Consider the following 20,476-nt stretch of genomic DNA (forward strand, 5'->3'; position numbering starts at 1 on the left):
CGGAGCACAGCTCCGGACGCGCAGGCTCAGCGGCCATGGCTCACAGGCCCAGCCGCTCCGCGGCACGTGGGATCCTCCCAGACCGGGGCACGAACCCGCATCCCCTGCATCGGCAGGCGGACTCTCAACCACTGCGCTACCAGGGAAGCCCTGACAAATTTATATTTTGACTGTCAAATTTTCTTTCCAGTGTCTACAAAAGTACAGAAATACCACCTAATTAAGCGAAGAAGACAAGTATTTTTGCATGACAAAATTCTGGTAACTCCAAATTAAAATCTTGTTAAGACGACGAAGTGAGACCTGGAGTGCCCCAAGAGGCCACTGTATTAGTTATCTGCTGCTGCCTAACACATGACCACAAATTCAGCAGCTAGAAACAACACGTTCATTCTCTCACGGTTTCCCAGGGTCAGGAGACTGGGCACGTGCAGGGCTCCTCTGCGCAGGGTCTCAAGAGGCTTCAGCCACGTGGCGGCTGGGCCGCATCCTTATTTAGAGCTGAGAAGGGAAGGGCCTTCTTCCAAGCTCACGCTGTTGGCAGAACTCAGATTTCCTGTGGTTGTAGGACTGAGGCGCACAGCTTTCTGCAGACCACCCTCGGTGCCCCGGGCGGTTCACGTGAACGCCAGCAGGACAGTCTTTCTCTAGTCCAGTAAGAGTCTTGCACAATGTAATGTAACAATTACAGGAGTGACATCTGGTCATCCTTGCCGTCGAACCTAGCCAGGGTGTGGCATCCATCTCCTTTGACGTATTCTGTGGGGTAGAAGGGAGTCACAGGTCCTGCCCACACTGGCGGGGAGGGGATTATATCCGGTGGCACTCACTGGGGGGCCATCGTGGGGTGTGTCCATCATGATGACCTTTAATTCACATCCTCCCAACTTGAAATGTGCATTTCGTCCTTTTATCGTTTTCTAAACAAATGGACATTTATTGGTAATTCAATAATGAAAGATTTGCCACCATAAAGATGCCTGAACACATATGGCATGGCCTCTGAAGACAGTTCCCAAACAGCCTGAACTGTTCGGTATTGATGACATAACTGAAGGAAGTTGTGGCCCTTCTCGGCCTCTGCCGTTTGGAGTGAATGCTCTTACACATGTGTGAATTCTGCTCTCTCTGTGGATAAAAGAGTTCTGTTTGATTGACTTCTGTCATCTTGGGCCAGGGTGCTCATAGGTCTGACTCAGGATTGTGAAGAAAATAAGGCTCTGTTCTTACTGTCTGCCTCAGACCCAGAGGCTTCCGAAGTCCTCATCATCCCCTCACTCCTCCCCCAAGTTTCTACCTGTCTTCCCATACTGCGGTCTCGGCCAGACTGATGCAGCCAGTTCTGGGGCAAACTACAAATGATGTAGGTTCTCTCTGTGTCCATGGGCTGGCTTCCTGCACCTGGCCTCTGTATAGAAGCCACGTCAGGGTGACACATACGCTGACTTAGCTCCGTGCTGATGTGTGTCTGCCTTCTCAGGGCCGTGTGCACCCTATAAGTTCAGTGACGGTCCAGTTCATCACTGAACTTTTATGGGTGGAAGGTGTTATGATTAATCACTGCTTCAGAGCCACAGGTGTTTTCCAGACCATACGGTCGCCCTGCCTGGGGGTGTTGACGTGCCTGCTGGCCCGCCCGGTTGTCTTCCCTATCTGTCTAGGGAAGGGTGGTGTCATCCAAGGTGGCTGCGTCTGTCCCGCTGCGCATCAGGATCCCATGCAAGCTCGCTGTCAACTGCCTCGTGACCATAACGCACACGGGATTTTTAGTGAATAAAAAATCAGTGTTTGTTCTCGTTTTCTGTGGCCCCTGAGCTTGTCTCCATTAGTGGTTTATATATGAGTCCATCCCAGCATTATAAAATACACCAAATTTTCACCTGTATGAATGTGTCTATACACACACACACACACACACACACACAAACAAGTATAAAATCTTTATGTAATCACAAAATACAACACGGATCAGGCATTAATTACCTTCACATGTACAACATCCTGAGTATTATATTTTTCAGTCATCTCAAAAAGAATGCAGTGAAAAACAAAAAACTACAGGCGGTGTTTCACAGCTCTCTTCCACTTTCTCCTCCCAGCTTGCTCACAGAAGGTGGCCCCCGCTTCGTGAAGACCTCATCGCCGTGAGGTGAGGCTAAGATGAGCATAACCAGTGACGAGGTGAACTTCCTGGTGTATCGGTATCTCCAGGAGTCAGGTAAGAGGGCGGCCTCCTGTCTATAGGAAATCATCTTCCACATGCCAAGTGCAAAGCGAGCAACCATTCACTGGTCAAACACCCAGGCTATAGAAAAAGAAGAGCTCAGAACACTCTTGTTCAGAGGATTACAGGGGGGAAGAGAAGGTTCAGGGGCCGTCCCATTCCTGGGGTGGGATAAGGCAGCATGTTCTTCTTTCCCTTGACATTTCTGTTCACGTGAAATCAGATTGGAATTAAGATCAAGAGCAGTTGTGATAGATATGGTGAGGGGCGGGGGTGATTGGGGTTCTAGGCTCCCAGCACAGGGAGGGAATTTATGGGCTGCTGTATACATATGGTGTGTATATATGGGGGGGGTGATTTGGGGTTCTAGGCCCCCAGCACAGGGAGGGCATTTATGGGCTGGTGTACACTTATGGTGTGTATATATGGGGGAGGGGTGATTTGGGGTTCTTGGCCCCCAGCACAGGGACGGCATTTATGGGCTGGTGTATATATATGGTGTGTATATATGGGGCTGGGGTGATTTGGGGATTCTTAGCCCCGAGCACGGGGGGGGGCGCATTTATGGCCTGGTGTATACATATGGTGTATATATATGGGGGTGGCGTGATTTGGGGATTCTTAGCCCCAAGCACAGGGAGGGCATTTATGGGCTGGTTTGTACATATGGTGCGTATATATGGGGGTGGCGTGATTTAGGGTTCTTGGCCCCCAGCACAGGGAGGGCATTTATGGGCTGGTGTGTACATATGGTGTGTGTATATGGGGGTGGGGTGATTTGGTGATTCTTAGCCCCGAGCACAGGGGGGGGCATTTATGGCCTGGTGTACACATATGGTGTATATATATGGGGGTGGCGTGATTTGGGGATCCTTAGCCCTGAGCACAGGGAGGGCATTTATGGGCTGGTTTGTACATATGGTGTGTATATATGAGGGTGGGGTGATTTGGGGTTCTTGGCCCCCAGCACAGGGAGGGCATTTATGGGCTGCTGTATACATATGGTGTGTATATATGGGGGTGGGGTGATTTGGGGTTTTTGGCCCCCAGCACAGGGAGGGCATTTATGGGCTGGTGTATACATATGGTGTGTATATATGGGGGAGGGGTGATTTGGGGTTCTTGGCCCCCAGCACAGGGACGGCATTTATGGCCTGGTGTATACATATGGTGTATATATATGGGGGTGGCGTGATTTGGGGATTCTTAGCCCCGAGCACAGGGAGGGCATTTATGGGCTGCTGTATACATATGGTGTGTATATATGAGGGTGGGGTGATTTGGGGTTCTTGGCCCCCAGCACAGGGAGGGCATTTATGGGCTGGTGTATACATATGGTGTGTATATATGGGGGTGGGGTGATTTGGGAATTCTTAGCCCCCAAGCACAGGGCGGGGCATTTATGGCCTGGTGTATACATATGATGTATATATATGGGGGTGGCGTGATTTGGGGATTCTTAGCCCCGAGCACAGGGAGGGCATTTATGGGCTGGTGTACACATATGGTGTGTATATATGGAGGTGGGGTGATTTGGTAGGTTGGCTTGAACAGAAATATATTGTCTCAGTGTCCTGGAGGACAGCAGTCTGAAAGCAGGGTGTCAGCTGGCGTGGTTCCTTCTGAGGGCTGTGATAGAGTCTGTCCCAGCCTCTCTCCCAGCTTCTGGTGCTTTCCCAGCTGTCTTTGGCTCTCCTTGGCTTGTTGGTGCATCATCCCTTGATACATACCTTCACCTTCACATGGCACTCTCCCTGTGTGCATGTACCTCTCTGTCTAAATTTGTCAGGTTTCTCCTTTTGTCAAGACACAGTCATATTGGATTAGGGGCTCACGGTATTCCAGTACGACCTCATCTTAACTAGTTACATCTGCAGTAACCCTTTTTCCAGATAATGTCACATCCTGAGGCGTACTGTGGGGGTAGGACTTCAACATGAATTTGAGGGGCCAGTTCAACCTGTAACAGTTTGTTCTGCGCACATTTAAGCTTTATACACTTGGTGTCCTGTTGTATATATCCTGCAACTTGATTTTTCAAGAAGGAAGCCAATTCCCAGGTCCCACTTGCCAGAAACACACATGCTAGGACTCAGGGTGAACCATCTGTGGGCCCCTGGGACGGCTCTTTCAGGGTCAGCTCAGAAGGGTGCGATGGGCAGGCCTTGCAGGTAAACCAAATGGCTCGATTCTTATTCTTGAACACATTATTCACCCATTGGAAAAATGGTTATCCTGGGGCTTCCCTGGTGGCACAGTGGTTGGGAGGAGTCCGCCTGCCGATGCGGGGGACACGGGTTCGTGCCCTGGTCCGGGAGGATCCCACATGCCGCGGAGCGGCTGGGCCCGTGAGCCGTGGCCGCTGGGCCTGGGCGTCCAGAGCCTGCGCCCTGCAACGGGAGAGGCCATTGACAGGGAGAGGCCCGCGTACCGCAGGGGAAAAAAAAAAAAAAAGAATCCGCCTCCAGTGCAGGGGACATGGGTTTGAGCCCTGGTCCAGGAAGATCCGACATGCCGCGGAGCAACTAAGCATGTGTGCCACAACTATTGAGCGTGCACTGTAGAGCCACGAGCTACAAGTACTGAGCCCGCACGCTGCAACTACTGAAGCCCGCAACGCCTAGAGCCGGTGCTCCGCAACCAGAGAAGCCACTGCAGTGAGAAGCCCGTGCACCACAGTGAAGAGTAGCCCCTGTTCGCCGCAGCTAGAGAAAAGCCTGCTCAGAGCAGCAAAGACCCAATGCAGCCAAAAAATAAAATAAATAAATTAGGGAAAAAAAAAAGGTTATCCTGGGCAAAAGGGATGAAATACATCGGGCATGTAGCATGTTATAAATGAACCTCTCCCCAACCAAGCCTGGATCTCTCTTTCTGCTAGCGACCCCAGCTAGCATTTTTCATGGAAAGTACACGTTCTTTCTACATATACACTCGAACCTTTGGATTAGGTTTTGCCAGAACATAGTATAAAAAGTTGATAAGCACGTGAGCCATGGCTGCTGAGCCTGCGCGTCCAGAGCCTGTGCTCCGCAACGGGAGAGGCCACAACAGTGAGAGGCCCGCGAACCGCAAAGAAAAAAAAAATTGATAAGCAAAACAAAATAGGCACTGCCTAACCCTGTAAATCAGGGAAATCACCACCGCTGCTCTGATACCTTAACCTCAGAACTTAACCAGGGAATCTCTCACCTGGAGTACAAGTGTTCCCCTAGCCCTGATCTGATAGATTCCCAGAAACGATTGTAAATGAAAGTTCCATGTACCACACCCTGTCTCCCTGTAGACTTCCAGCATTGAATTTGGGATTCTTTCCTTTTAGAAACACCTCCTCACAAAGATAGGATGAAGGCAAAAGCACGGTCAAAACGTGTAGACAAATCACATGCTAAAATCCCCGTCCCTCTGTCTGTGAACATCAGGGTAAATAAAGGGTGTGAAAGAAAGCTTTTGTGTAACCCAGAGAAAGGTTTCTCCCGGTGGTTGGTTCCTAGAGCCGTGGGGCAGGAGCGTTGCTGACCTCTTTGAATAAACACAGAAATCTCCATTCGTCCCCCAGAAAGGCGAAACTTCCTTTTTTGGTGTTTGTTTACATTTGTCTCACATTTGTTGATAAAGTTTCTGTAACCAGGCAACTGAGAAGGAGACTTGGGAGACAGCAATGTATAGAATTTCATCAACGCTGATTGTATGTAACGTCTGCTGAACTGCTGTCCTAATTTGTCAGACTCCCTAGAGAAAATCCCATAGGTTGAGTGAGGTGTTAAGAGATTACTGTGTGTTCCTCTGACGACTGACTCGAGTACCCCACGAGGACATGCTCAAAGGAAGAAATGCCTAATGTGTAACTGTTCATTTTGGGGTGGTTTTACATGTTTATCTCAAATCTCAAGCTTTGGTTAAGCATATATTTATCGAGCACCCACCAAGTGCAAAGAGCACCTTCCCCTTGGCCTGTTAATGTCTCCTTTCTAGTTTTTCAAAAAAAAAGAAAAAGAAAAGAAAGAAAAAGGTCTCTTGATTAAGTATCTGTGCTCTCTCTCCTTTGCCGCCATCAAATGCATTCAAGCTAAGTCCTGTATTGTGATAAGTGATTCATTCCTCAACCCCTCCCAGCGTGGCTTCTCTACTAGAGGTTGAAAGTTCTCTGTTGTGAAGTCTTCAGTAGTCTTCATCCTCAGGTTGTGTGTAGAAGAAAGTGGGTGCGGAGGAGGCCGGAGATGGTAGGTGGTGAGGACCCCGCAGTGAGGCACACCCCTGGTTCTCTGGTAGATCTGCCCACCACCTCACAACCAGGAATAGACTCAGAGTGTTCCACACCCGCTCTAGGGACAAGTTCCCTGCAACCACAGGCACTCCTGCTCCGGCCACCTAAGCCGATGCAGAGAGTCCTGCACTAAACGTATCGCATATCAGGTAGGATGCTTTTGGCTGCAAGTAAGATAACCGACAGAACATTCATCCCCCCAGATAACAGGAAGGCAGGGTATTGAAATGATGCTTCCCGAAAGTGTTGTGCGAATCCACATCTCATCTCTGCAAACTCAGGAAAGAATCTTGAAAATGGACTTGTTTTGGGTTTCTGCCCTCAAGAGGCAGAATTCGTGTCATCTTGGACTCTTCCCTGACCTTCACCCAGCTGTATATATATTCCACAGCCTTTTCCTTAAAGGCTTGTTGTCACTGTTCGTTGTCTGAAGCAAGGGCCATGCCCGTAGAAAGCACTCCCTAAATACTGTTGATTTGTGACATCTCACAGTTGCGCTGCATGGCAGCCTGATAAGTGAAACTGGTTAGTCAGCAAGGCTTTTCGACTCAGGAGATTTTGACCAGCTCTGGCACCAGAGTGGCTCAGTTGGTTTTTGCATGAGTTACGGGAGTCCAGTTTTGAGGGCTAGGAGTCTGTTGGCCTCTGCCTTACAGGGGTTAATCGTGTGGTCAGATCTGCCGTCTGGGCAATTTTTAGGAAGCAGATTGTGGCAGAGAGTCTTTGCCACGCAGCCCATAATTTCCCTTCATGATCCAAGCAAAGTCTCACTGCCCAGCACTCATAGAAGCCAGTACTGTGTCACCAGCTTTTGAGAGAAGAAGGAGGTCTTTTGCGAGGTCAACCTGCAAGGACACAAGGGGCAGGACTCACATCTGTCTCCCTGATCCAGGGTTTGGGGAGTTTTGAACTTGGAAGCCGACTGGCTAGTCTCCAATCAGTCCGTACAAGCTACTCGCACTGCTGGAAGCCAGGTTTTCCTCATTGAAGGGTTTCTCGCTTCATGAAAGGCTCTGGTGGCAACATTTCTATTCTGAGTTCCACAGACTGAAGATTCTTGGTTCCGGGGTCATCCTGGAGATGGGTTCTCGTGTTGTGCTGACACAGGGCTGTCTCTGTAAAATAACTCCAGGTTCGATCAATCAACAACCTGTTTAAAAGGCAAAGCCCGTTTGAGCCGGTCGGTGTTTTCCATGTTCTCTCACTGTGGATGCGTGTCAGCCTGCCTGGGCTTCTGCGAGCGGCCCCTCCAGACATCCGATAAGTGAGTCTCTGTAGGCACATTAAATATTTCCTCTGGGGCCTCATCCTCAAATCTAAATTATACAGAAACATTGTTGTCCCAGATCCAGTGGGGCAGGGACCCAGTGGACTCTAGCGTTGGTGGCAGGCAGCTCTTTACACAACCAGGGGGTTTACCTGCCAGGAGTTGCCAAGGCTCTGGTGAAGGAGGTGAATGAATGGCTTTGGAGATCTGTCACAGACAAGCCCGAGTGTCTTTGTTATGTCGTGTGCACAGGACCAGCTCCATGACGGATGGAGGGAAGGATGGTCTCATATGACGTTGGGTCAGTGTCACCATTAATTCTGGAAAGGAGAGAAGGTCTGGGGGTTTGGGGCCAGATTCTCCATGACGTTAAATCGTGACAAGACCTTTTTCTCGTTCATCTCAGTGGGCAGCCTTGGAGAAGACAGACGTGACCTTTCCTTGTTAGATGTGGCTGCTTCTCCCCTCCCCACCCTCATCTGTACCATCTTTTTCTTTTTCTTTCTTTCTTTTTTTTTTTAATGTAAGGTATAATTTTCATGCCATAAGATTCACCCTTTTTGGAGTACAGATTTTCAGTGTTTGCCAAACGTTTACAGTTGTGTAACCACCAGCACAGTCAAGATACGGAACAGCTCCATCACCCCAAAAAGTCCCCCGTGGCCCTTCCCCCCACTGCAGCCCCTGGCAAGCACCGCTCTGCTTCCGGTCCCTGTAGTTTTGCCTCTGCAAGAATGTCTTAGATGTGGAATCTTACAGCAGGGAGCCTTGACAGTCTGGCCTCTCTCGGTGCGTTTGACGTTTGTCCACGCTGGTGCATACGTCCGTAGTTCCTTCTTTACTGCTACGTCATGTTCCATTTTAGGGGCGCAGGGCGGTTAGTCCTTGTCCCGTGTGAGAACATTTGAGTTGTCCCCAGGTTTTGACAATTACAGCTAAGGCTGCTGCAGACGTTTGCATACAGGCTTTTGTCGTACGTGGGTTTTCATTTCTCTTGGGTTGGTATCTGGGAGTGGGATTGCTTGGCCATGTGACAAGTGTGGGTTGAGTTTATCAGAAGCCACCACATCCTCTTCGGTCTCACTCGGCAGTGAGGCACTTCACAACCATCAGTGGTTTTATAGGTTTGATTCGAGTTGTAGAGCTAATTGGTGCCTGGGGTGCAGGACATGTTGGAAAGTAAGGAAAAGGACACTGCGCCCCGCAGGTACATCTACAGGATACTGATGAAGTTTTACGCTTCCTCTCAGGGTTTAAAATTAGCCTTCGTGAGCCTGTACCGGGGTCACGGTTTCCACAGATCTGCTGAGTGAGAGAACATCCACCCGTGCACACCTACTCCTCCTTAAGTGTGCACCTTTCTGCAGGAAACTAGGGAACTCTGCCGCCTGGCCAGCCCTCCAGTGGGTAAGACCGAGCCTGTGGGCAGGACATACGTCCGTCTGGGCCGGCTTCCAGGTAGATAGCAGGATTCCTGCCGGCAGGGCCCCAGGTAGGGCAGATGCTAAAGGTTTCCATGCATTGATTTGACTACACACCCAAGGTATTAACGTCATCGAAACTTGGGGAAGTGTTTCTCTGCTGTGAGTTTTGTGACTGACATTTGCACACCATGAAGAACAGACAGAGGCTTAATCAAAACCACTTGACGACTGTGGTGGTAACTGTAACAGTGAACAAGGAACACAAGTGAGAAGTTGTTTCCCTAATGTTTTGTCAGGTGCGGGGGTGTTACCAGGCTGCGTGTCCCCCGTGGCTGTCGTTTTTAACATTTTAGACAGTGAAAGAAGCTTATCATTATGATAGATGGTAGAAAGTCATTTATCGTATATCACAAATCAGCAGGATGGTGAACTTCTTGCTTCATTGTGGAGATTTAAAGACTTCCGAGTAGGATTGAAAACTCCTCCTACGCTGGAATTTACTTTCTGATCTGTCATGATTCGTGGTCGAGAGGCCAATCTCTTACACATATGTTTTGCCTATATTAGCATTGCCGTATGTGCCTTATTCTGAGAGGAGCATCCATGGTTTTCAGAAGTAAAAGTCTGGGGCTTCCCTGGTGGCGCAGTGGTTGAGAGTCCGCCTACCGATGCAGGGGACACGGGTTCGTGCCCCAGTCCTGGAGGATCCCACATGCCGCAGAGCGACTAGGCCCGTGAGCCACAGCTGCTGAGCCTGCGCGTCTGGAGCCCGTGAGCCACAACTACTGAGCCTGAGCGTCTGGAGCCTGTGCTCCGCAACGGGAGAGGCCGCGACAGTGAGAGGCCCGCTCACCGCGATGAAGAGCGGCCCCCGCTCGCCGCAACTGGAGAAACCCCTCGCACAGAAACGAAGACCCAACACAGCCCCCCGCAAAAAAAAATCACAGTGGAAGCAACCCAGTGTCCATGGACGGATGAGAGGGAAACACAGTGTGGTGCCTCCATTCAGTGGGATGTTACTCGGCCTTAAGAAGTAGGGACCTCGGACCCGTGCTACCACGGGGATGGACCTTGAGGGCTCTGTACTCAGTGGAGTAAGCCAGTCACAGAAGGCACATACTGTGCGGTTCCACTTACACGAGGTCTCTGGAGGAGTCACGTCCACACAGACGGGAAGGTGGGTGCCAGCAGGTGAAGGAGGGCGTGGGAGTTAGTGTGGGATGAGGACAGAGTCTCCGTTTGGGAAGTTGAACAAGTTCTGGAGACGGTGAGGATGGTCGCACAGCAGTGTGAATGCGCTTCATGCCCCCGAGCTGGACGCTTTACATAGGTAAAACGGTGCATTTATATCATGTGTATTTTAACCACAACTTTTAAATAAATCACAGTATTATAGGTAAGTTTTGTGTGTAGAGTATTTCAGAGTTTGGAAAATATGTCTCAAAAGGAAGATAAGCCACTTAAATTCCACAGTAACATTATTAACACTGAAAGGCTTTTTAATAGAACTGTACAGCGTTTGGGGTGAGTCCTTGGCACACATGGGGTCTTTTTTTTGTGTGTGTGTGGTACGCAGGCCTCTCACTGTTGTGGCCTCTCCCGTTGTGGAGCACAGACTCCGGACGCGCAGGCTCAGCAGCCATGGCTCATGGGCCCAGCCACTCCGCGGCATGTGGGATCTTCCCGGACGGGGGCACGAACCCGTGTCCCCTGCATCGGCAGGCAGACTCTCAACCACTGCGCCACCAGGGAAGCCCCTACACGGGGTCATTTTTAAGCTAGGTTGGTATCCTACAAAAATCTGATTATTTTTTAAAAATAATACTGAAAACAACATGTTTTGCAGTAGCAGTATACTGGAGATTTCCCCAATGTCTGTGATTGGCTAAACAAACTGTGGTGTGTCCATATCCCAGAGTCCCACTCAGCAATAAGTGGGAACGAATTATTGATACATGACACAGCCTGGGTGAGTCTCCAAGGAGATGTGCTGGAAGAAACAAGCCATCGTCAAAGGCCGCAGACTGTACGGTTCCTTTTGTAGAGCGCTCAGAAAATGGCAAGCCTGCAGAGATGGCTGCCGGGCGTCGGGTGGCTGGTCCACCTGCACAGGGCTGCTTTGGGGGAGTTCTTTTGTGCTGATGAAAGAGCTCTGCGTCTTGACCGCAGAGGTGATCACACATGGACACATGGGATACAATTATACACGCTACGTGTGTAGTGATGCGCGTACGCACACGCACAGGTCAGAAATGGCGAAACCTGGAGAAGGTTTGCAGTCAGGTGACCAGTCAGTTGGATGTAACTTCTCGGTTTTGATGTTGTTCTAGGGCAAGATAAGATGTCACCATTCGGGGAGGCTTGGTGAAAGGCACACAGGACTCCACTATTTTCACAACTTCCTCTCAGTCCATGATAATCTTGAAATTATTAAACAAAAAAATTAAACAGCAGTGATAATTTTGCACTTCCATGGTCTGCAGAGCTGTGTGTGTGTGTGAGAGAGAGACAGGTCAGTAATACAACCGAGGCCGAGACATTTTAATTAGAATTTTCAGGTCATTAGCCATTGTGTAGGCCTAGGTTTTGATGGGGTGTCTATTTTACTTGGATTCGACTCATAGCTGTATTAACTAAGAAGTGGATAGCCACACTAACCTTCTGGGGCTTTTGGAAACAGAAAAAATAATGAAGAGTCATCTGAAGGCGAACAGCAGTTGTCATGTATACATAGCACAAATCTTTGCTTCCTTGGGAACTCAGCAAACTCAGGTGTGCATCGTATGCCGTGCTCACCTGGCCGTTTCCTCCTGGGTAATTGTCATGAGAAGCAATTCTGCATTTGATCGGGCCCATAGGTACTGGACGGGCTGTATTTTTACGGGGAGGATAAAAGTCTATGCAATGTTCTTCCCCACCGCTTTTCCAGTGTTGTACAAGGTTTTTAAATATCCCCTTATGGTCTTTAGCTTGAAGAATTCTATTAGGTGGGCAGAGTTGAGGGTCTTAATCTCTGGAGATATTCTGAATGGCCACAAGAGCGTGCATTATCAAAAGACTGTCAGCCTCTCCTGGCAGTCAGGAAAGAGCCAGGGTTTCTCAGCCTCAGCACTGTTGACATTTGGGGCGGGTCGTTCTTTGCCGGTGAGGCTGTCCAGTATTGTAGGTTGTTAAACCGCATCCCTGGTCTCCACCCACTGGATGACAGCAATGCTTCCCCTGTGTTACAGCCAAAAATGTCTCCACTTTGCCAGATGTCCCCTGGAGGGCAGAATCGTCTCCAGTTGAGAAGCACTGATACACATCCCTGAGTTGTGGGGTGTTTCTTCTTCCAGTTAGTTTTTATTGGAAAGTGGAGTTGTAATAGGATTCTCATTTTCTCACTCTTTATCATCTTCTTGGGCTGCATTTTTATTCCTTCTGCTGCAGAACTCAAGTAGATTTTAACAGTGAGCATAATGCAGTCCCTGTTTTTATTAAATTTTTCCAGAGTATTTTTCCCCTCGAGGAAGAGGGAAGTCTGCCAGAACCGTTCTCTAGCAGATAATAAAATAATTGGGAGTAGCAGTCTTCAGTCTGGGTTTTGTTTTCGGTTTGGGGGGGGGGTGCTTTGGACTCCCAGTGAGGAGGTTAGATAACCAGGAAAAGGGTGTTCCTCTTAATATTTTTGAATAACTACATCTCCAAAAATGATTAAGCGGCATTGCTCTCTGTAATCCCAGCAGCTGACACATCACCCGGTAGGCTCCGCTGTGTTTCCTGGGACCAAGGAATGACTTCTTATGCAAGACACGTTTCCCGGATTCGGGAAGTCATTTTAATGGTTCAACTGTCTTAATTTAAACACAAGTTCAGGGCTTATTGTTCAGCTGAGTCTCTAAAAATATTTTTGACTGCAGTGGCTCTTTTACATTGCTAATGTTGTCCCTGCTTAGAAAGAGAATCTTTACGAAAACGGTCAAGGCAAGCATTTCTCTGAGGTAATGGTAGCCTTTGCTTTAGACATCATAAAGGACAATATTGGTTTCATCAAATAATAAATCAGGAAGAACCTGAATAGTTTGTGCCTATGAGTAGAGGATGAAAGTACCTTTAAAATCACGTGAGGGAATTTCCTGGCGGTCCAGTGGTTAGGACTCGGCGCTTTCACTGCTGGGACCCGGGTTCGATCCGGGGAACTAAGATCCCTCAAGCCGCCCTGCCAAAATAAAAAAAACAAATAAACATTAAATAAAACCATGTAAAACAGTAATGTCTCATGTCCTCATGTCTTCCAGTAGATGGAAGCAGTGCCTTTTTGGTGGTTTGTTGGCTGCGCCCCCTAGAGCACGCTCAGGCTCTATGGTTTGCTAGAAGGATTCACAGAATTTACTAAGTGTCACACTCAGTGGATTACAGCACAAAGATACAGGTTATAATGTACCGCGTGGTGCTCTCACTGAAGTAGACACAGGTTAATTGTGTGAGGCCACGCCTGTGTTAAGTAGCCTGTTGAGTAACCCTTGCACAGTGTATATCCGTGCGTCAAAGCATCGCAGTGTACACATTGGTATATGTCAGTTATACCTCAGGAAGGCTGGAGAGAAAAGATACAGATCAATCAAAGTCAATCCTATGTCTCCGTTTCTGTTATGTTCCTCTTTTTTTTCTTTTTTTTTTTTTTTTTTGCGGTACGCGGGCCTCTCACTGTTGCGGCCTCTCCCGTTGCGGAGCACAGGCTCCGGACGCGCAGGCTCAGCGGCCATGACTCACGGGCCCAGCCGCTCCGCGGCATGTGGGATCCTCCTGGACCGGGGCATGAACCCGCATCCCCTGCATCGGCAGGTGGACTCTCAACCACTGCGCCACCAGGGAAGCCCTGTTATGTTCCTCTTAATTGTAGTATAATTGGGTTTATATTTTGTTTGTTCAAATGTCTTGTTTATGCAATATCTGGTGGTGCACTTTATTTTGAATTGACAGCTTCAATTTTTCTCCATTAAAATTTAATCAAGGGGCTTCCCTGGTGGCACAGTGGTTAAGATTCCGCCTGCCAATGCAGGGGACATGGGTTCAAGCCCTGGGCCGGGAAGATCCCACATGCTGTGGAGCAACTTAGCCTGTGCGCCACAACTACTGAGCCCATGTGCCACAGCTACTAAAGCCTGTGTGCCTAGAGCCCGTGCTCCACAACAAGAGAAGCCACCACAATGAGAAGCCCATGCACATCAACAAAGAGTAGCCCCCGCTCGCCACAACTAGAGAAAGCCCGCGTGCAGCAACAAAGACCCAACGCAGCCAAAAATAAATAAAATAATTTATTTTTAAAAATTAATCAATACACCCGCCCCCCCCCAAAACAAAAGATTACAATCTGCCAAGGGAAGAGGTGCATGGCATCCAGTCCAGGAGAACCAGGCGCACGCTTTGCAGGTGTCCTCTCCTGGTGGAGTGACCTGATGGCACCTGATCCTCCCAGTAGCATGTACGATGACACGCGCGCAGTGTTGCTAGCCTCCCGAGCTTTGGTGTCCAGGTTTATATCAGAGGGCGGTCGTGGGGGCCTGCAGCACTTGCTGAGGGGGACAGACGGCGAACCTGGACAGACCCTGGCTGTGTCCCTCCTGCCCCAGTCCAGTCCAGGTTGTGGTTGCCTATCTATCATTTATGCATTTGTGAGTCTGTGTTTACCTCACTTTATAAAAATCACTTTAAAAAATGTAAGGGCAGGTAAGTAGCTGGAGAACATGATAGCCATGCCTCTTATGTAGAAAAGAGTAAAGCACCCCCCAGGAGAGATTTGTGGCATCACTAATGCACACTTCTCCTCCAGCGAAGCCTGCCCACGTTCCCTTTGCAGAGCACAGTCTGCAGCGGGGCTGAGCCTCCCCTTACGCTGTGCCTGGGCGTCGGAAAGAACCTGTACTATGAGAATCGTCTCGTCACAGACCCTCTTGTCGTGGTGCTAGTTGCCAATGAACTCCTCTTTGTTCAGGAAGAGTGTTTTCCTAAACTGCGCTTTGGGTTTGATAATAACCAATTAGAGTAGCAAAACGGAACCGTGGAGAAGTTGCTTTTGTATGTCCCAGATGTTCACAGTCATCCTGGTTCCCGTGCAGTTTGGGTTGTGCAATCTTTTCTGAGTTTACTGCTCTCGTTGGTATGTGTGTAAAAGCTCGGATTCAAGATTTGCCATTCTTGTGCTCATTAATTTGTCAGGGGGGTGGGGGGAAGCAATGAGAATAAAAATCACTTGAAAATCAGTTGAGTGTTTATAAGTTACAGTTGTTTAAATATGTGTCTTGGTCAGTACAGACAAACAATTTCCATTGGTATTGCCCTCAGAGAGAGGTTAGATGCTGTTGAAGATGCCCTTAAGTCTTAGGATACCGTTGTTTCCTACTTTAAACATTACTGATGATATGAAAAAACCTAAGATGGTTCCTGTTTCCTTTTTTTAGCTAAGACGAAATAACCATTTACCAAAGTGCCTGTTTTCCAAAGTTCATACACCATTACATTTAAGATCTGCCTGCTCTGAAATTCTAATGTGACCTTAAAAGTGTCCAGCTTTGGTGTACTTTATTTCCTGCCAATTTCAGTTTCCTTTCTTCCTTCCAGACTGAAGAGCCAGTCGTCTGGACTGTCAGACACAACACTGTCCTTTTCCTCCCAAGTTTCTATATGTTGTTCTACTGATGTCTCCACGACCCACTTCTTAAATGCCATTGTCCCCAAGGTGACATCCTTTTCTTTCCCTCCCATGTCTGTGTGGCCAGTGTGCTGTTCCTTCTGCAAGTCTAGGTGTCCATCCTAGCCTCTCTACTCACCCCCAGTCTAGGTGTCCATCCCTAACCTCTCTGATCCCCCAGTCTGGGGGTCCATCCCTAACCTCTCTGATCCCCCAGTCTGGGGGTCCATTCCTAACCTCTCTGACCCACCAGTCTAGGTGTCCATCCCTAGCCGCTCTGTTGCCTTCCATACTGCTGTTTTGGCTGTATATCTCCCAAGCATTCTTTAACATAATTCCACACGTAATACCATTGCCATTTCCTGACCACCGTCCCTCCCCGGCAAAGAAAAACTTCCTCTGTCCCGTAATCGTATCGCGGTTTAATATGAAAACATCGAATCCTGTTCAAACATTCTTTGTCCATAGTATCTTTCGTACTGTCTCCACCAGCTGGGTGCTCCCCAAATCTTGTTAGTGCTACATCTTTCCCCATCGTCACTGCCTTGCCTTAGTGACCGCAGCTCCCATTTATTGAGCACGTGCTCTGTGCCAGGCATGATTCTAAGTACTTGACCAATAAAACTATTACCCCTAAGAAGTAGGTACAGCAGCCGGTATCGTTGACAGATGAGAAACCCAAGGCGTTGAGAAGGTAGCCACTTGCCCAGGTCACACTGCCAGGAAGTCGTAGAGCTAGGATTCAGAACAGGCCATCTAGCTCTGGAACGTTACACGTAAGTGATTTTTCTTGACTCTTTTTTGTTTGTTTGTTTGTTTTTGGCTGCCTTGGGTCTTTGTTGCTGCGCGTGGGCTTTCTCTAGTTGTGGCGTAGCAGGGGCTACTCTTGGTTGCGGTGCACGGGCTTCTCGTTGCGGTTGCTTTTCTTGTTGCAGAGCACGGGCTCTAGGCACGCGGGCTTCAGTAGTTGTGGCTCGCTGGCTCTAGAGCGCAGGCTCAGTAGTTGTGGCGCACGGGCTTCGTTGCTCCGCAGCATGAGGGATCTTCCTGAACCAGGGCTCAAACCCGTGTCCCCTGCATTGGCAGGCAGATTCTTAACCACTGCGCCACCAGGGAAGCCCTTTCTTGACTCTTAATGTGGTGAAATTGTTGATTCATCTTTGGACATTAAAGCCTGTGTTCCTGGAATAAACCCCACTTGGCCCGGACATTTTGTGCTCTTCATATATATCACTGAATTCCGTTTGTTAGTTCTGTGTCTGGTATATTTGAGTGTATTTTACCAGGAGAAGTTAGGCTGTGATGTTCCTTTTTGGATGTCCTCATCAAGTTTGGATCTTAGGGTTATAGTGGCCTCATAAAACAAGTTGAGGGATCAGAAACTGCTTTCCTAAGCACCTGTTGGTCCCATCGCCTAGTTTAGGTGTCTCCCCTGGATTAGTCGGAGGAATCTTTCTGTGAAAGATAGTAAGTATTTTAGTCTCTGTCACAACCAGTCATTTCTGTCTTTGTAGTGCAAAAGCAGCCATCAGAAATACATAGACACATGAGAGTCGCTGTGTTTCAATAAAACTTTATTTGCAAAAACAGGCAAGGGAACAGATTTGGCTCAGAGGGTATAGTTTGCAGACTCCTGTCCAAGCCTACTAATGGAATGTAGGAGTTTCTTCCCATCCAGGGAACCTGGACGCCCCCCCGCCCCCATGTGTGTATAGTGAGTATCGATTACTTCCTTGTCCTTTGGACACTTCTCTTGCCCTCCTCTGTCTATACGTGTATTTCCCATCCTCAATTCTCTTGTACTGTCTACATCATTTTTGCATATACCTAAAAGTATTTTGTTAATATTTATTAACATTTTTCCTTAAATTGAAGCAGTTACTTTATCCTAAATTTTCAAAAATATCTGTTAATCGTACTTGTATGATGCACATCAAAGTAAATAACTTTGATTTTAAAATATTTGCCCCCGTGCTATGTTAAGTTGTTTTAGGTACTGTCAGAGGTATGGATGCCATCCGGGAATCCTTGATACGCACGAAGAAAGCAGTTATCCTGACTTGCAGTTCTATAAATGTCTCTCGCTGGCTTGTCTGTTGAGTGGTGACACTGCCCTAGGTGCTAGGGTTGGAAGGACAGATGGGAGGGGGAAGGAAGTCTTTTCCTCCCTACCCAGGGAGTGTCACAGATATTAAAGAGGCGTCTGACCCAGAGGCTGATACGTGTGAGGTTGGAGGAGTTCGCAGAGGACCATGGGGGAGGGTGCGGAGAGGAGGAGGCATTGAGCTAGAACTGTTCAGGCAAAGGAGGAAGGAGAGCGTTTCAACCAAAAGCAAGAGCCCGAGTTAGTGCCCGGAGGCTCAGCCAAGCCCCGCGTGTTTATGGAGGAGGAACCATCTTGGCGCGGGGAACAAAGGCTACAGGACAGGAGGGGAAGGAAGGAAGTGCTGGGACGCTGGCTCAACAGCCCACGAAGGCCAGGCTGTCCGGTGGGAAGCCACTGATGAGTCTTTGAAAGTAAATCCGAAGGCCGTGTGTGTAAGTCAGGGATGACTGTCAGTGAAAACTGAGAATCAACCAAAATGGTGACCATTGAGACCAATTAGCAACCAGGGGAAATGCTTATATTGTGTTAGGTAAGAAAGAACACGGGTGCAGAATTCTAGGACCACAAGAATTACATGTAAAGCTTAATTTGCGAGGGCAAGCGGACTGGAGGAAATTCCCCCGTGTGAGAACAGCACTTGTGTCGAGCATGTAATGGTGTGACTTATTCCCTCTCTCCTCCAACTTGGTTTCTCTGTTTTTCCCCCAAGTCCTGTGTTAATTGTAGTTTTTAACGGTCCTGTCCATCGTAAATCTCCGGTTTGGCAGTCGTGCTCGACTTTCCCAGTCAACGAATAGCGGCTCTGGAATTCACGAGGCTTCAAAGCTGTTGCGGCGGTGGTGCCAGAAGGAGCGGGCCCCGAGCGAGGCTCCTCCGAGTGGCGTCCGGAAGCGGGAGCGGAGGTCTGGCTGAGCTTGTGGGGGCAGGCGGCCGCCTCCCCGGCGCCCCTCGCGCAGCTGCCGCCCCCCGGCCAGCTGTGGGCCCAGGAGGAAGTAGCACCCTTGGTTCATAACCTGCCTCGTGCTCTCTCCTCCTGGAGGCCTCCCAGGTCTAGCGGATGTTACAGGTCTTGGCAGGACTGCAAGGTCTGCAACAGCCAGCAGCCCAGGCTGCTCTCCGCCGCCGCCCCTGGGGTCCAGGCCAGATGTGAGAAGTGAAACCCTATTTTTAACGAGGTCCTCCTGGTATTTCTTTGGGGCACCATCCAAGCAGTTCCATTTTACGCTGAATTCCATGTTACGGCAGGTCAGTGAGAACAGGTCTGCGGCTCATAAAGCCACCTCCCTGCACTCGGTTTTTTCTCCAGCAAGATAGTGGAGAATTGGGACAGTGTGGGCGAGCCGGGTCTCGGGGATTTTTTTTTTTTTTTTTTTTAAGATAAACACATTGAAGTGTAGAGTTGTTATGGACATGTATAGTGATGTAGACTGAAAAATCAAAAAGAACTCTCAGCATATGTTCGTGCTTTTTACCATGGGTAAAACTAGAGTTTACGGTTATGAATTGCTTCCCGGGCAGAAAATGTATCCTCTGGTGAGACGAATCCATCACTTCCAAAAAGAAGAAGTGAACTGATTATACATCAGCCGCCAGAGATGAGGGTATGATTTCTTATTCTCCCGCCTTTTCTGTTTACACCTTCTCACTCTGTGTGTGTGTGTGTGTGTGTGTGTGTGTGTGTGTGTGTGTGTGTGTGTCTGTTCCTCTGTTTGATTTATTTGGTCCAGCTCTCTCTGGACCACCCTCAGCCTCTCTCCCGCCTTTACTTTTATCAGTACTGTCCCCACCTGCACACCTGAGTCACCCGGTCCCCCTGCCCTCCTCACCCGCCAAGAGGAAGGCGGGCCGCTTTGCAGGCAGCTGCAGTTCTGTTAGATAAAACTTTATGATCCGGGAAGTACTGACAGAGGAGAAGCTGTGCTGACTGCACCACGTCCAGGGATGTTACAGAAATAAGGAAGTGCCATGTAGTCCTTAGCAGTCCACAGTTTCGTTTTCAGAATGACCCCATTGTCAAACCCCGGTAGCCAGTTGGACTGGATGAGCGTGTTAACCAGTGGCTGCTTGGTGGTCATTAATCGTAGGGACCGGCGGCCAGAGCCACTGACCTCTCTCTCTCAAGGTGGCTTTTGCGGGCACGTGGAAATCGTATTACAGTCCTCCCATCCACAGACTCTCACATGTGTGTTTTCACTTCCTGTCCAGTAGGGGACATGCCCACCAAGCTACTCCACCCCCGTTATATTCATAAAGCCGTAGTCCCGGTTCCTCTCTCTGTTTCTTGGTATTCTGGTCCCTGCATGTGATAAGGTTTCTTGTGGCCCTGGTGGCCTGGCATGGCCACTTCCCACTGGAATTGTAAGTGATGGACTCTTCTTTCCGTGGCCTTCATCTCTCCGTGTCATCACTCACTCACCTCCATAAATTAAAATCCCGTGGGTTTGATTGGGATGATGAGGTCATTTTTTCCTCTGCCTAGAATTTTAGAATTGAAAGGGACCTTGGAGATCGCCTAATTCC

General features: G+C 48.9%; 1 protein-coding gene across 4 annotated transcripts in view; it reads left to right on the forward strand.

Annotated features, from left to right (window-relative positions):
• TBL1X (transducin beta like 1 X-linked) overlaps positions 1 to 20,476 on the forward strand; it is a 224,290-nt gene that overhangs the window by 169,226 nt on the left and 34,588 nt on the right. For all 4 annotated transcript variants that reach the window (XM_082610656.1, XM_082610657.1, XM_082610655.1 and 1 more), the window contains one exon: positions 2,100 to 2,218. In XM_082610656.1, coding sequence (XP_082466782.1) covers positions 2,161 to 2,218 — 58 coding nt within the window. In that variant the 5' untranslated portion in view covers positions 2,100 to 2,160. The remainder of the gene's footprint in view (positions 1 to 2,099; positions 2,219 to 20,476) is intronic.

Source organism: Mesoplodon mirus, assembly GCF_964341445.2.
Source record: "Mesoplodon mirus genome assembly, chromosome: X".
Taxonomy (NCBI): domain Eukaryota; kingdom Metazoa; phylum Chordata; class Mammalia; order Artiodactyla; family Ziphiidae; genus Mesoplodon; species Mesoplodon mirus.